This window comes from Talpa europaea, assembly GCF_964194135.1.
Source record: "Talpa europaea genome assembly, chromosome: 11".
NCBI classification, from domain to species: Eukaryota; Metazoa; Chordata; class Mammalia; order Eulipotyphla; family Talpidae; genus Talpa; species Talpa europaea.
This window is the reverse complement of record NC_140078.1, coordinates 14,708,502-14,720,801: the sequence shown is the minus strand read 5'-3', so window position 1 is coordinate 14,720,801 and position 12,300 is coordinate 14,708,502. Positions and strand designations below refer to the sequence as shown.

General features: G+C 42.0%; 1 protein-coding gene across 2 annotated transcripts in view; it reads left to right on the top strand.

The window, feature by feature from the left end:
• Positions 1-227: 227 nt before the first annotated feature.
• The window catches only part of PPP1R16B (protein phosphatase 1 regulatory subunit 16B), a gene marked incomplete at both ends in the record, with an annotated part of 63,174 nt that continues 51,101 nt past the window's right edge, over positions 228-12,300 (top strand). For both annotated transcript variants that reach the window (XM_084247958.1, XM_084247957.1), the window contains one exon: positions 228-477. In XM_084247958.1, the coding sequence (XP_084104084.1) occupies positions 228-477 (250 nt within the window). The remainder of the gene's footprint in view (positions 478-12,300) is intronic.

Genomic DNA, 12,300 nt, shown 5'->3' with positions numbered 1-12,300 from the left:
ATCTATTTTAAAAAAGAGGAATAAATATGAAAATAGAGAGGGAAAGCATTTTGAATCTGGGCCCCGATGACCTAACCAGACCTGAGCTTTGATGCTGACAGGCCTGTCCATCTGTGTCTCTGCTCCACAGGCCCCAGGATGAGGCCCCATGCCCACAGGAGCCCCCAAGCGCCCCTGGCCCCAGGCGCCCCGTGCTAGCCCCCAAGGCGTGGGGAGGCGCGGTGGTTATGGCCAGTCACGTGGACCTGCTGACCGAGCTGCAGCTGCTGGAGAAGGTACCCACGCTGGAGCGGCTGCGAGCTGCCCAGAAGCGCCGGGCCCAGCAACTGAAGAAGTGGGCCCAGTACGAGCAGGACCTGCAGCACCGCAAGCGCAAGCACGAGCGGAAGCGGAGCACCAGCGGCCGGCGCAAGAAGGTGTCCTTTGAGGCCAGCGTGGCCCTCCTGGAGGCCTCGCTGAGGAATGACGCTGAGGAAGGTAGGCCGCGCTGTTCCTTTGCTGCCAGCTGCCCTGGCCGTGCCCCTCCTGTGCGGGGTCTGGCTTCCAGTTCTGCGCTGTGGAGTGTGAGCAGGGTGGGGCTGGCACTCGCACAAGTGCCAGCCTTGGGCCTCCAGTTGGGCCTCCCCACACATCTCAGAAGTGGATGTTCCTAGGGAATGCTCTGCATGTGCCGTAGGCTTTTTTGGGGGAAACAAAAATGCCAGCTTTTGGCTAATGAACACTATGACAATGTTCCTTCCCTGTCAGAAATATTTACTGACAACCTACTTTCATTACTACACCGGTTATGGTGGCCCAAGTTGGATCTGGGTTCTCCTGGCCAAGAGTTCAGTATTCATAGGATCCTGTATTTCCTAAGCCCCTTCTCTGTGGCAGGGCACCCCTTTGGGGCTGTCTGTATCTCTTCATTTTATTGAGCCTTCACTGCAGGCATAGATGGTTTAGAGGGGGCTACCTCCATGAGCTGGAAAACCAGCTTTGTCAGACACGCCTGCCGTGGCTTATATAAACATTCAACTAGATAAAACTGGAAAGTTCTTAGACATGGTCCCTCAGACTGTGTAAATAGTACAATAGGCTTTATTTTTATATTTTTACTACGTTTTATTTGATTATATTTCTATATTGAAGTTAATATATATAGGGTAGAAACATAGATGCATATATGCAAAGTTGTCTGGGACATTGTCACTCTGTGAAAAAAATGAAAAAATATAAACACATATACACACTCATAATTTGTTTCCAGATTTGATGGATATCCCATATTTGTATTTTTATTGAATTATATTATTACTATGTGTCCCATCATCCAGATATCACAATATCCAAGAGGCAGGTATAATACTATCCCTTTTACAGATGGAGAGCAGAGTCAAGGTCAGAAGCCTCAGGCCTTGTAGGTTTGCTTTGGGATAAAAGAATAAATGGAGGAACTATGATGGGGCCGGAGGCTTTTCTCTGATCATGCTCTTAGGGGTCACACCTGCTCATCCTGCAGCCGAGCTATGATGGGTCCTGTGTTCCCCTCAGCAACCTCTGGTCCCTTCTGTATGTGAGTCCTCTCTGGCTGCCTTGATGGGCCTAGCAGTGTTTCCTGGTGCCTGTGGCTTTTTTGTCTCTGCACACCCTCCAGACACTTGCAGCTAATGCAGCCTGTGAAAGAAATGAGGGTTAGTAACTCTTACAGTACTTAGGTTATTGGGTTTTATGTGCGTTGCTCCTCAGACTCTAGAAGGCTCCATCTCTGGCCTGGTTACAGTGCTCTGGGAAATGAGCTCTGGAAATGAGAAGCATCCCAGAACCACTCAGCTGGAAACAGCTCAGCCCAGAACCCGGGGTGAGCAGCCCCCGTGAGAGAGGCATGAGTCTCAGGCTTGGGGACACGGCCCTGCCAGGCTCCTGCCCACGTGTGATCTGCAGGGTGACGTGGCGGGCCCACCCCACTCGGTGGGCGGCTCATCATCATGTCTAATTTTTGCGGTGGGCGTTGGTTCATCAGCTCTTCTTTCACCACCTTTTACTCTCCTTCCCTGACAAAGCCCCAATTTCCCTCCCAGAAGGGGCTTTTCAGGGGCTTTGTGAGCCCCTGTGCACATTGGTGCCCCCCAGCCCCTGCCGGACCCCACTCTGCCAACTCTGTGAGTCTGGTCAGGACAAGCAGTGGACTGGAGCCCTCAGCCCTGCCAGTGACCTTGAGCGGCTGGTTTTACCTCTCAGGGTCCAGGTTCTTAACCTGCGCATGGGGTTTTGAACTTGCCTTGTGGAAGGCGTGGCAAGATTTAGGCAAATTTCTGGATGTGACAGCTCTTTGAAAAGTTACTCTGAACCCTGCACTAGCTCACATTATTTTAACAAACTTTTCCTGTGTGTTTTTTTTTTTTTTAGCAAACTTTAATGTTTTTAATAACTCAGTTATACAAAAGCATATTCATGTAAAAATCAAATAATAAAAGTGTTCAGAATAAAATTCCCTCCCTCCCTCCTTCCCATGATGGTTAGTTCGATGTGTTTCCTTCAAGGCATTCTTCTCACTTAACTAGGTATTTGTGAACTTGGAAAAATATGGAGTGAGTTATGTTTTTGGTTTAGTGTTGTCAGCAATGACTTATTAGATGTGCTATCCTGCAATTTTCTTCTTTTTCACCCAGTAATCTATTTGGGGAGGCACTTCCATGCTAGTTCATGTACAGTGGAAATAGTAGATCTGCATGGTCCCCCTTAACAGCTGTGCAGTATCCAATACTGTGGATTCACCAAAGATTTTGAACTAGTTCTTATCAATGGGCATGGGAGGTTTTTAATTAGTTTTGCTTTTGCCACTGTGACTGTTTGTTGATCTAGGACAGGTGTGGGAAAATGGAAGAGATGGAGTCAAGTGTATGTGTATTATATTTGAATGAGAAAAGTGCTAGACCCCATGGGCTGATCCCTTGGCTCTGGGGACAGCCAAGTTAGGGTGAATGCCAGGGGTACTGTGGCCTGTACCAGGCCATGAGGGTGGGGTGAGAAATGCCTCTGGGGGCCATAGGTGGCTGGGTTGGAGTAAGGGGTGGTGAAGCTGCCACCAGTCAGCAAGCAATCTGGGTGGGGGGAGGCTATGCTCAGCTTTCTGGCAGGACAACAGTGCCTGCTGCTCCCAGCTGGCTGGCATGGCTTCTGCGTGCTGGCGGAGCTGGTGTTGGGGTGGCTGCTGGGGCGTTAGCTCACAGCGGGATGGAAATGTGGGATGGCAGCTCCCCCGCTCCCCTAAGCTCACAGCAGCGGCTGAGTCAACCTCCTCCACCTGCCAGGGCAATGTGAGTCGTTTCAGAGAAAGACTCACTCAGTATCCTTCTCTGGTTCTGCACTGCCTTTAGACTAACACCTGGGCACTAGGACCCTTGTTGGCTCTGGATCTGCCTGAGGTGCCTGCCTGCCTGGCACCTCACCCCCACGTCCTCACCCCTACACTCCAGTCCTCCAGCTCCCCTCGCTTCTTGTGTTCTCTTGTCTCCCCACTTTTGCAATTGCAGTTCCCTCTGTCAGGGACACTTTTCCCCGGACTAATATCTATCACCCTGCAGGTCTGGGTCCTGAGCTCCCTCGTCTGTGAGTCTTTACTGTACCCCACCCCCAGCACTAGTTAGAGCAGTAAATCAGTATACAGCTGAGAGGCAATGTAGGGTCATGGCGAGGAGCCTGGACTTGGAACTATTTCTCCAAGATTCCAGTCCCTGCTTTGCTTTATGCTAGCTGAGCAACTGCAGAAAAGCTACTTAACTTTTCAGCACCTCAGTTTCCCCATCTGTTAAAATGAGGATGATGTAACACATCGCCCTCAGAAAGTTGTGCTGGAGTTAAATCAAGTTGACAAATGTTGAAGTGGTTTAGTAATAATTATATAAGTGATATAAATTGTTATTCTGCATTATCTATTATTTTATACTTATATAATCTATTATTATATAGATTCTGATTATCATCATCATTATTACTTACTGGTATAAAGTGCTTAGTATATACCAGGGAGCAGGATTTATAGCTGTAATCTCAGTGAATCCTCATAGTAGCCCTATGAGGTCGATAGATCAAATTCTGTTTTAAAATAGCTTTATTAAGGTTGAATTTACATATCATAAAACCCACCTATTTTAAGTGTGCAATTCAGTGCTTTTCAATACATTTACAGAGTTGTGCATCCATCACCGCAACCCAGCTTTAGAACATTCCATCACTTCAAAATGAAATGTCATGTCCGTGTGTAATCATTCTGGCTGCCATCCCATACTCAACCCCAGGCTGCCACTAATCTATTTTCTGCCTCTATATAGTTGCCCTTTCTGGACATTTTGTTTACACAAACTCATGTAATTAATAGGTGATCTTTGTGGCTGATTTCATTAATTTAATGCATCTTTTCAAGATGCATACTGGTTATGGTATATCCCAGGACTTCTTTCTTTTTTTTGTCATATAGTATTCCATTATATGGATATACCACCTTTTTTTAATCCATTCACTGGTAGATGAACATTTGGATTGTTTCCATCTTGGGTTTTGACGAATCATGGTGCTAAGAAGACTTGTGTGCAAGTCTTAGAGTGGATATATGTTTTCATTTCTCTTGGGCAATTAGCTAAGAAAGGAACTGCTGGGTCATATGGCAAATTTATGTTGAACTTTTAAGGAAACTGCTAGATTGTTTTCCAAAATGGTTGTACCATTTTATATTTGCAAACCTCATTTTATAGATGAAGACCTTTGCTTTGCCATTTGCTAAGATCTCACAGATTGTGTCAGACCCAGGACTTGCACTCAGATTGCTTTTCTCTGAAACCCATGCTTTTCACTACACTGGACCCTGACCCTCCTGCTTTTGGTTTCTCCTAGAAAACAAAAGAATCCTTCACTTGTGGTTCTGATCTATGTCTCTTTGGGCCCTAAGAATCCCAGGGTTTCTGCTCGCCTCTGGGGCTCTTTGTTTGTGCCCCCACCTCCCTGCGGGACCCTTCATCCCTAGCTGTAACTTCTTTCCAGTGATACTTCTTTTAAAACCACTAGTTCTCAGAACGTGTAGAGTCTTCTTTGTGGAAAATGTTCACATTAAAAAAAAAAAATGAATGATTCTTCTATAATCTAAATTTAACTCTTCAATTTATTCTCATGGTAAAGGTTTTTAAACTTTTTTTAAGCAGTGGAAACTTTTCTTAAGTGAAATATGCAGAAACCCAATATGTAAAACAGATGAAAGAGCTATTCTGGCTGAGGTGGGCTGGGGACCACTTGTCTCCCCACCCCCACACACACATACACAAACCTTTCCCCGAGCCCCAGGTGCATTGGCGGACACCTGGGCTCTTCGAGGCATGCTCAAACCATTGACTCATCCAAAGGAAACCAACTCTGACTTTGGCTGATTTTGAAAAGGGAAGTTTCTTTTTTCCTTATAATAAAACTAATGCATTCTTGCTGTAGAAATTTTTTAAAGTACAGAGAAAAGAAACATTTAGGAGAAAATAAAATCACTCATTTCTCCCATCAAACAGCAAACATTGACAGCATTTTGGGTCCTAACAGGAAGTTGTTGGTGCTTTCATGTGGGCTAATTTGAAGAAAGTTTAATAAAGAGGCAATTTATAGAGTTTAGAGCAATTGTTCTCAAATTTTTATTTGAGAGCTGGGCCTCTTTCTATTCTTTTTTTTAAAAATTATTTTATTTTATTATTATTTTTTAAAGATTTATTTATTTATTTATTTATTTATTTATTTATTTATTTATTTATTTATTTATACAAGCACTGGGTACAGTCAGAGGTGCGGGAGGGTGAGAGAATTCACCAGAGCCAGAGTGGAGAGTAGAACAGGCAGAGTGACGAAGTACACTGCTCAGGGGAACAGAGGGCGGCAGGTGAGGTCTGCGCGCCATGTGGGACCCTCACCTGGCGGCCGGGGATCGAACCCGGGGGCCGGTGATCTAACAGGCGCTGCAGAGGTTGCGGGCAGCTTCGCAACCCAGGGCTCCACCGCTGCGCCACCGGGGCGGCCTCTTTCTATTCTTAAGAACTGAGAACCTCTAAAAGCTTTTGTTTAACTGGGTTCTCTCTACCCATATTTGCCATATTACATATATATTCACTCATTGAAATATACAATAAATCCTTTCTCTGTTGTATTGGCTCTCTATTGCTGCATAGCTCATGAGCTCAAAATTTAACAGCTTACAACAATAAACATTTACTGCCTCACATAATTTCTGTGGATCAAGAACCCAGGAGCGGCTTAGGTGGATGGTTCTAGCCTAGGATATGTCACGATATTTTGGTCACCTCAAGGTTTAACTGGGACTGCAGGACCCATTTCCAAGATGACTCATTTACATCACAGCTCTTCACAGGGCAGCTCAGCTTCTTGCCATGGGAGCTTCTCCATGGGACTGCTTGAGTGTCCTCTCAACGTGGCAACCAGTTTCCTTCAGAGTGCATGATTCCCCACCCACAGGCAAGGAAGAAACCTTGCCTCTCATGCCCTAGCCTTATAAGTCATATGCCATCACTTCTGCCATATTCTCCTCCTTAGAAATAATACACAAAGCCCAGCCCACACTCAAGGGGAGGGGAATGAGGTTCCATCTCCTGAAGGGGTAGAATTTGTGACTACATTTTAAAATCACCACACGTGTTAACATAAAAATTTTCATGGAAAGTAATTTTTTTAAAAACAAAAATAAAACCCCGGGATAATAGCCTTCGTTGAATTTTTTGCAAATCTTTTAAGTCTGGCTTAATAGAAGATAGCTGGATTTTCATATCTCTTCCGTGTTCAATCCGTTGTGATGTTATTTTGCTTGAAGTAAAGAAGAAAATCTTACCTCACACAGATATGTAGTTGGGAAAGAGAAAATATTTTAATTGACTTTTGAGATAATTGTGGATATTTTTTGATACCACAATCAAACTCAACAGGTGGTAGTTTCTTGAATGTTAATTGCACTGTGGAATCTGAAACTATGTCAAATTTTAGCTGCTTTTACTCTGTCACATTTAAATTTATTTTGTGTCTGTCTTGCATTTTGAATGGCTCTTTACCCATTCATTCATTTTCAATATAATGTATTCTATTGGAAAATATTTTTTTGATATAACACCAAAATATAAGCAAAAAAAAAAAAAAAGCAAAATAAACAGCTAAAAATGCTGTACAGCAAAAGAAACAATCAATAGAAGGAAGAGACAATTTCTGGAGTGGGAAGAAATATTTATAAATCATATATCAGGGACTCCTTGGTGGCGCAGCGGTTGAGCGCTGGGTTGCAAAGCTGCCTGCAGCCTTTGCAGCACCGGTTCGATCCCCGGCCGCGGGGGAAGGGTCCCACATGGCGCGCAGACCTCTCCTGCTGCCCGCTGCTCCCCTTAGCAGTGTACGTCATCATTTTGCCTGCTCTGCTCTCCCCTCTGGCTCTGGAGAACTCTCTCACCGTCCCGCGCTTCTGACTGTACCCAGAGCTTGTATAAATAAATAAATAAATCTTTAAAAAAAATCATATATCAAATAAGGGATTAACATCCAAAATATGGAAGGAACTTAGTCAACTCAATAGCAAATAAACAAAAACCAAGCCAAACCAAAACAAATCCAGATATCCCAGTTAAGAAATTGGCAGAGGACTTAAACAGACATTTTTCTGAAGAAGACATACACATAACAAGCAGGTACATGAAAAATGCTCAAAATCACTAAGCATCAGGGAAATGCAAATCAAACCCACAATGAGATATCACCTCACACCTATTAGGCCAATATTAAAAAAAAAAAAAAGGTTAAGTGTTGGTGAGGATGTGAAGAAAAAGGAAACCTCTTGCGGCTAGGAATGTAAATTGGCACAGCCGCTATGGAAAAATTGAAGTACCCTGTGATCCAACAACCCTACTTCTAGGTACATATCCAAAGGAACTGCAACCACTACCTTGTAGCCATATCTGCATTCCAGGGTTCATTGCAGGACTTTTCACAACAGCCAAGTGATGGAAATAACCTAAATGCTTATCCACAGATGAGTGGACTAAAAAACAATTTATATGTGTACATAGATTACACACACAGTCATGGGCAACTTAACAATGGGATGTGTTCTGAGAAACACATTGTTAGGTGATTTTGTTATTGTGTGAGCAATATCGAGTATAGTTACACAAACCTACTGCACACCTAGGACTGTTTATTGGGACTGTTGTCCTGTAAGTGGTCCCTTGTTGATTGAAACATCATTTTATGACACATAATTCTGTGTGGCATATCTATAGAAATCCTATCATTTGCAACAGCATAGATGAAATGTGAGTTCCTTATGCTAATTGAAATAAGTCAGAGAAAGACAAATACTGTATGATTTCATTTATTTGTGGAATCTAATAATGCTTAACTCACAGAAACTATAGTTAACAATAATGTATTACATGCTTGAAAGTTGCTAAATGGTCTCATCACAGAAGAAAAGCTATGATTATATGAGCTGTTAACATGGATGTGTTAACGAACCTTGTTGTGGTATCATTTTGAAATACATATGTATATTGCATCATCACAGGGCACACCTTACCATCACACACAGCGATATATGTTAGTTATACCTTAATAAAACTGGTGGGGAGAGAAATACAGTGAGTAATGCAGATCTTCTAAATGTTGACATGTTTCATTATGTAATATAAAAAATTTTATAATTTCAACACTAATCTCACCAGAAAATTCTTCAAGTACTGGGGAACTGTAAGCTCCCCAAGTTTTCTGAAATTAACTTTTTGCTTAAAAGTTCAATTTCTATCGGTGGTAACAAACATTTTCAATTGTGACTCTCCCTGTTCATTTTAGTGAAAAAAGCCAGATAAATAGTGAGGTCTAAATAACCATTGTTTGTTAGTCACTCTTTAAATAATGTTGGTATTTCATGAGAGAGGGGACCAGCTTAGCACACAACTTTAAACAACTGCTCAAATACTACAGATTGACATAATGATCACACTTTATGTATAATTAGAATCATATAGTATGTAGCTTTACCACATTGACTTCCTTCACTTAGTAATATGCATCTAAGGTTCTTTGGTGTCTTTACATTACTTTTCTGTGCTAAATAATTTTACATCATGGATATGACATCATTTATTCATCCATTCACCTAATGAAAGACATCTTGGTTGCTTCCAAGAAGCAAATTATTCATTATTTTGGCAATAGTGAATAAAATTGCTACAAACATGTCTGTAGGTTTTTGTATAGATGTAAGTTTCCAACTCCTTTGGGTAAATATCAAGGAGTCTGATTGCTGGATTGTATGGTAAAAGTATGTTTAGTTCTGCAGGAGAGGCAGAGGGATCAAAACAGGGGAGGGAAGAGCACAAGAGACTATGGTGATGGTGCATGGGCAAATTGGTGATGGGAATTTTACGGGGACTACACCTTAGAGGAGAAAGCTTACACTGTACAAAAAAGAAGAATGATATAAAATACATATACAGTAATTTTTTTAAAGGATGTTTAGTTTTGTAAGAAAGCACCAAATCATTTTTCCAAGTGGCTGTACCACTTTACATACCCACCAACAATGGATGAGAGTTCCAGTTGCTCCACATCCTCATCAGCATTTGGTGTTGTCATCATTCTGCATTTTGGTCATTCTAATAGGTGTGCAATGGTTTCTTGTTTTGATTTGCATTTCCCTGATGACATATGATATGTGCTTATTTGCTATCTATATATCTTCTTGGTTTGATTTTTTTTTTTAAATTGTGCCTATGACACAGTGAATATAATGATTTCTAGCCAGATCCACTGGACTGACTCTGCTAAAACAACAGTGATTTTACCCACCACTGCTTTTGTAGTTCAAAAGCATAACAGTGCAAATGTCAACACATGGAAAAAAGCAAATAACATCTTTGTGTTAGTCTGAAAATAGTTTTGACCTTGTGAATACTGTCAAAGTGTCCTGGGAATCACTTTGAGGACTGCTGGTTGATAGGGACCAACAAGGACTCATGTCATACTCTGGGGCTAGTAAAAATGAGGAGTTATTGCCCACTTAGGCCTGAAGGGGCCAAGGGACGGGAACCCTACTGAGGGGCTGTACGGAGGGGGCTGCCTAGCAGGAGCCTGGCTGTCCTCCCATCCTCTTCCCATGTTTCCCATTACCAGAGCCAACCAGGAAGCAGAATGCAAGGAAGCCTTTGATGTAGTCCAAGTGGGTGGGCTTCCCCAGACCAGAAGAATGGTGGATCTGGAGGGACAGATGGGGGCACACCCAACCCAGTTGTCTTCTGCTCTTTGTATCCACACACAGGCACAATGTGCTATGTATTTAAGAAGTAAGTTTTGCCCTAACATTCATTTGTTAACTCCATAAAATTAGGCGGCTACTCTGTGCTTTGAAGAACCTGAACAAAATAATGTTATGAGTGAAAACTGGAGTGGGAGACCATGGGTGAGTTTTGATGTCAGGGAGATGTCTCTGAGAAGGTGATTTCGGCTGAGCTCTGAATGTGAAGAGAGATTCAGCCACACGGGAATCTGGAGGGAGTGTATAGAAAGCCTGGGATGGGAGGGAGCTTGCTATGTCTGAGGTTAGGAAGAAGATGGCCAGTAGAGCAGGAACCTTGAAGACTGGGGGTGGGGAAAAAGGGGGTAGGAAATGTGTCTTTAATGGGGTTGAGATAAAAACCCAGCAATGGGTTTTGAGTAGGGAATCGTGATGAGTTATAGGTTGTGAGAGGATTTTCCTGGCTGCTAAGTGGAGAATAGACTGTCTGAATCTATTCTCATGGGAGCCTGATGGGAGCCGGGATCTCATCAACAGCTGTGACAGTAGCCTAGGTGAGCGCTGTGGCTGTGGCCTTGGAGATGGAGAAATGAGGAGGTAGAGCTGGCAAGTCTTGCCAGCGGCTGATGAAAGTTTTGTATTAGCTCATCTAGGAAGCAATGTAGATAGAATAAAGTAGGGCCCCAAGAGAGAGCCCTGGGATACCCCAGTAGCTACATGATGAGTGTAGAAGAGAAAAGGAGACCAACAATCTTCTAACAGGGTGGGAGAGAGAAAACTATGATGGTGTGGTATCTCAGAAGCCTGGGGAGAAATTTTTAGAAGGAAAGGCTGTCAAATGTTGCTGAGAGGTCAACTATTTTGTTTTTATTTAGTCTTTGGAAAAGAGATTTTTTGATGACTACTTTATACATTCCTGCCTGAATGTAATGTAACTTATGGAACCACTCCCATATTGAATTTTGAGGTCATTTCCAATATTTGCGAATATATGTTATGCCAGGGTGATTATCATTGTATAAAAATCTTTAGCCATAGCTTTGATTATTAGAGTAGATTCCAAGTGGTTCCATAGATATGAGGACATAAACATTTTTGTAAATTTTTAGTATAAATGACTTGTTTGGTCACTAGAAGGGTATATCAGTTTATTCCTCCTTCAGTGGTGTGTACCAAGCCTGCCTCGCCACTGTCTTCATCAACACTGGACCATGGCACTAAAAACGCACCTTTGCTGAAAAATTTGACATTTGGAAAATAGTCCTGTCATCTTCATATGCGTGCAACTGCGACCTTTGAGCTTCAGAACTTACTCATTGTTCTTTCTCTGAATTGTCTATTTGCTTTTGATTTTTGTTTTATTTGTGATCAAATGAGTTATCTATTTTTGGGTCCATTTTTTTCTACTAGTGTGTTTTTTTTTTTTTTTATTGATTTCAACATCTGTGTTTGTGTGTGAGAGAATGAGAAGGAGAGAGGGAGACAGTGAAAATGGAGGGGGAAATGTCAACCCTTTGTGCTCATGTGTACTGCCAATATTTTCTGCATTGTGAATGTGTATGGTTTGACAATTTGTTTATAGTAACTGTTTTCACATCATTTGGCCATTATTTTCCATAAGTATGTTGTCAAATTCAGTTTTCTATACACTGTGGTGTTCCATTTTCCTTACTATTAGATGTACGTATTTTTAAAAACTTATTTTTATGAAGAAATTAAATATTTCCTCAGAAAGATTCAATTTATTATTGTTCTCTAGACAGACCTGAAACAAGCCTGATCTAACTTGACTAACTCATTTAAATACCTTTGCTCAGTGACAACTTGTCTAAAGATACAGTTACATAATTCTACCATACAGAAATATATTTTTTAAATGCCCCGGAGTTTTAAATGTTGTATAGTCAAACCTAATGATAGTTACTTTTTCCCATTACTTTGTTCTTTGCTTTTACCCTCTAAAACCCCTCAACTGTAAACAAACAAACAAATAAATAACTCAGTAG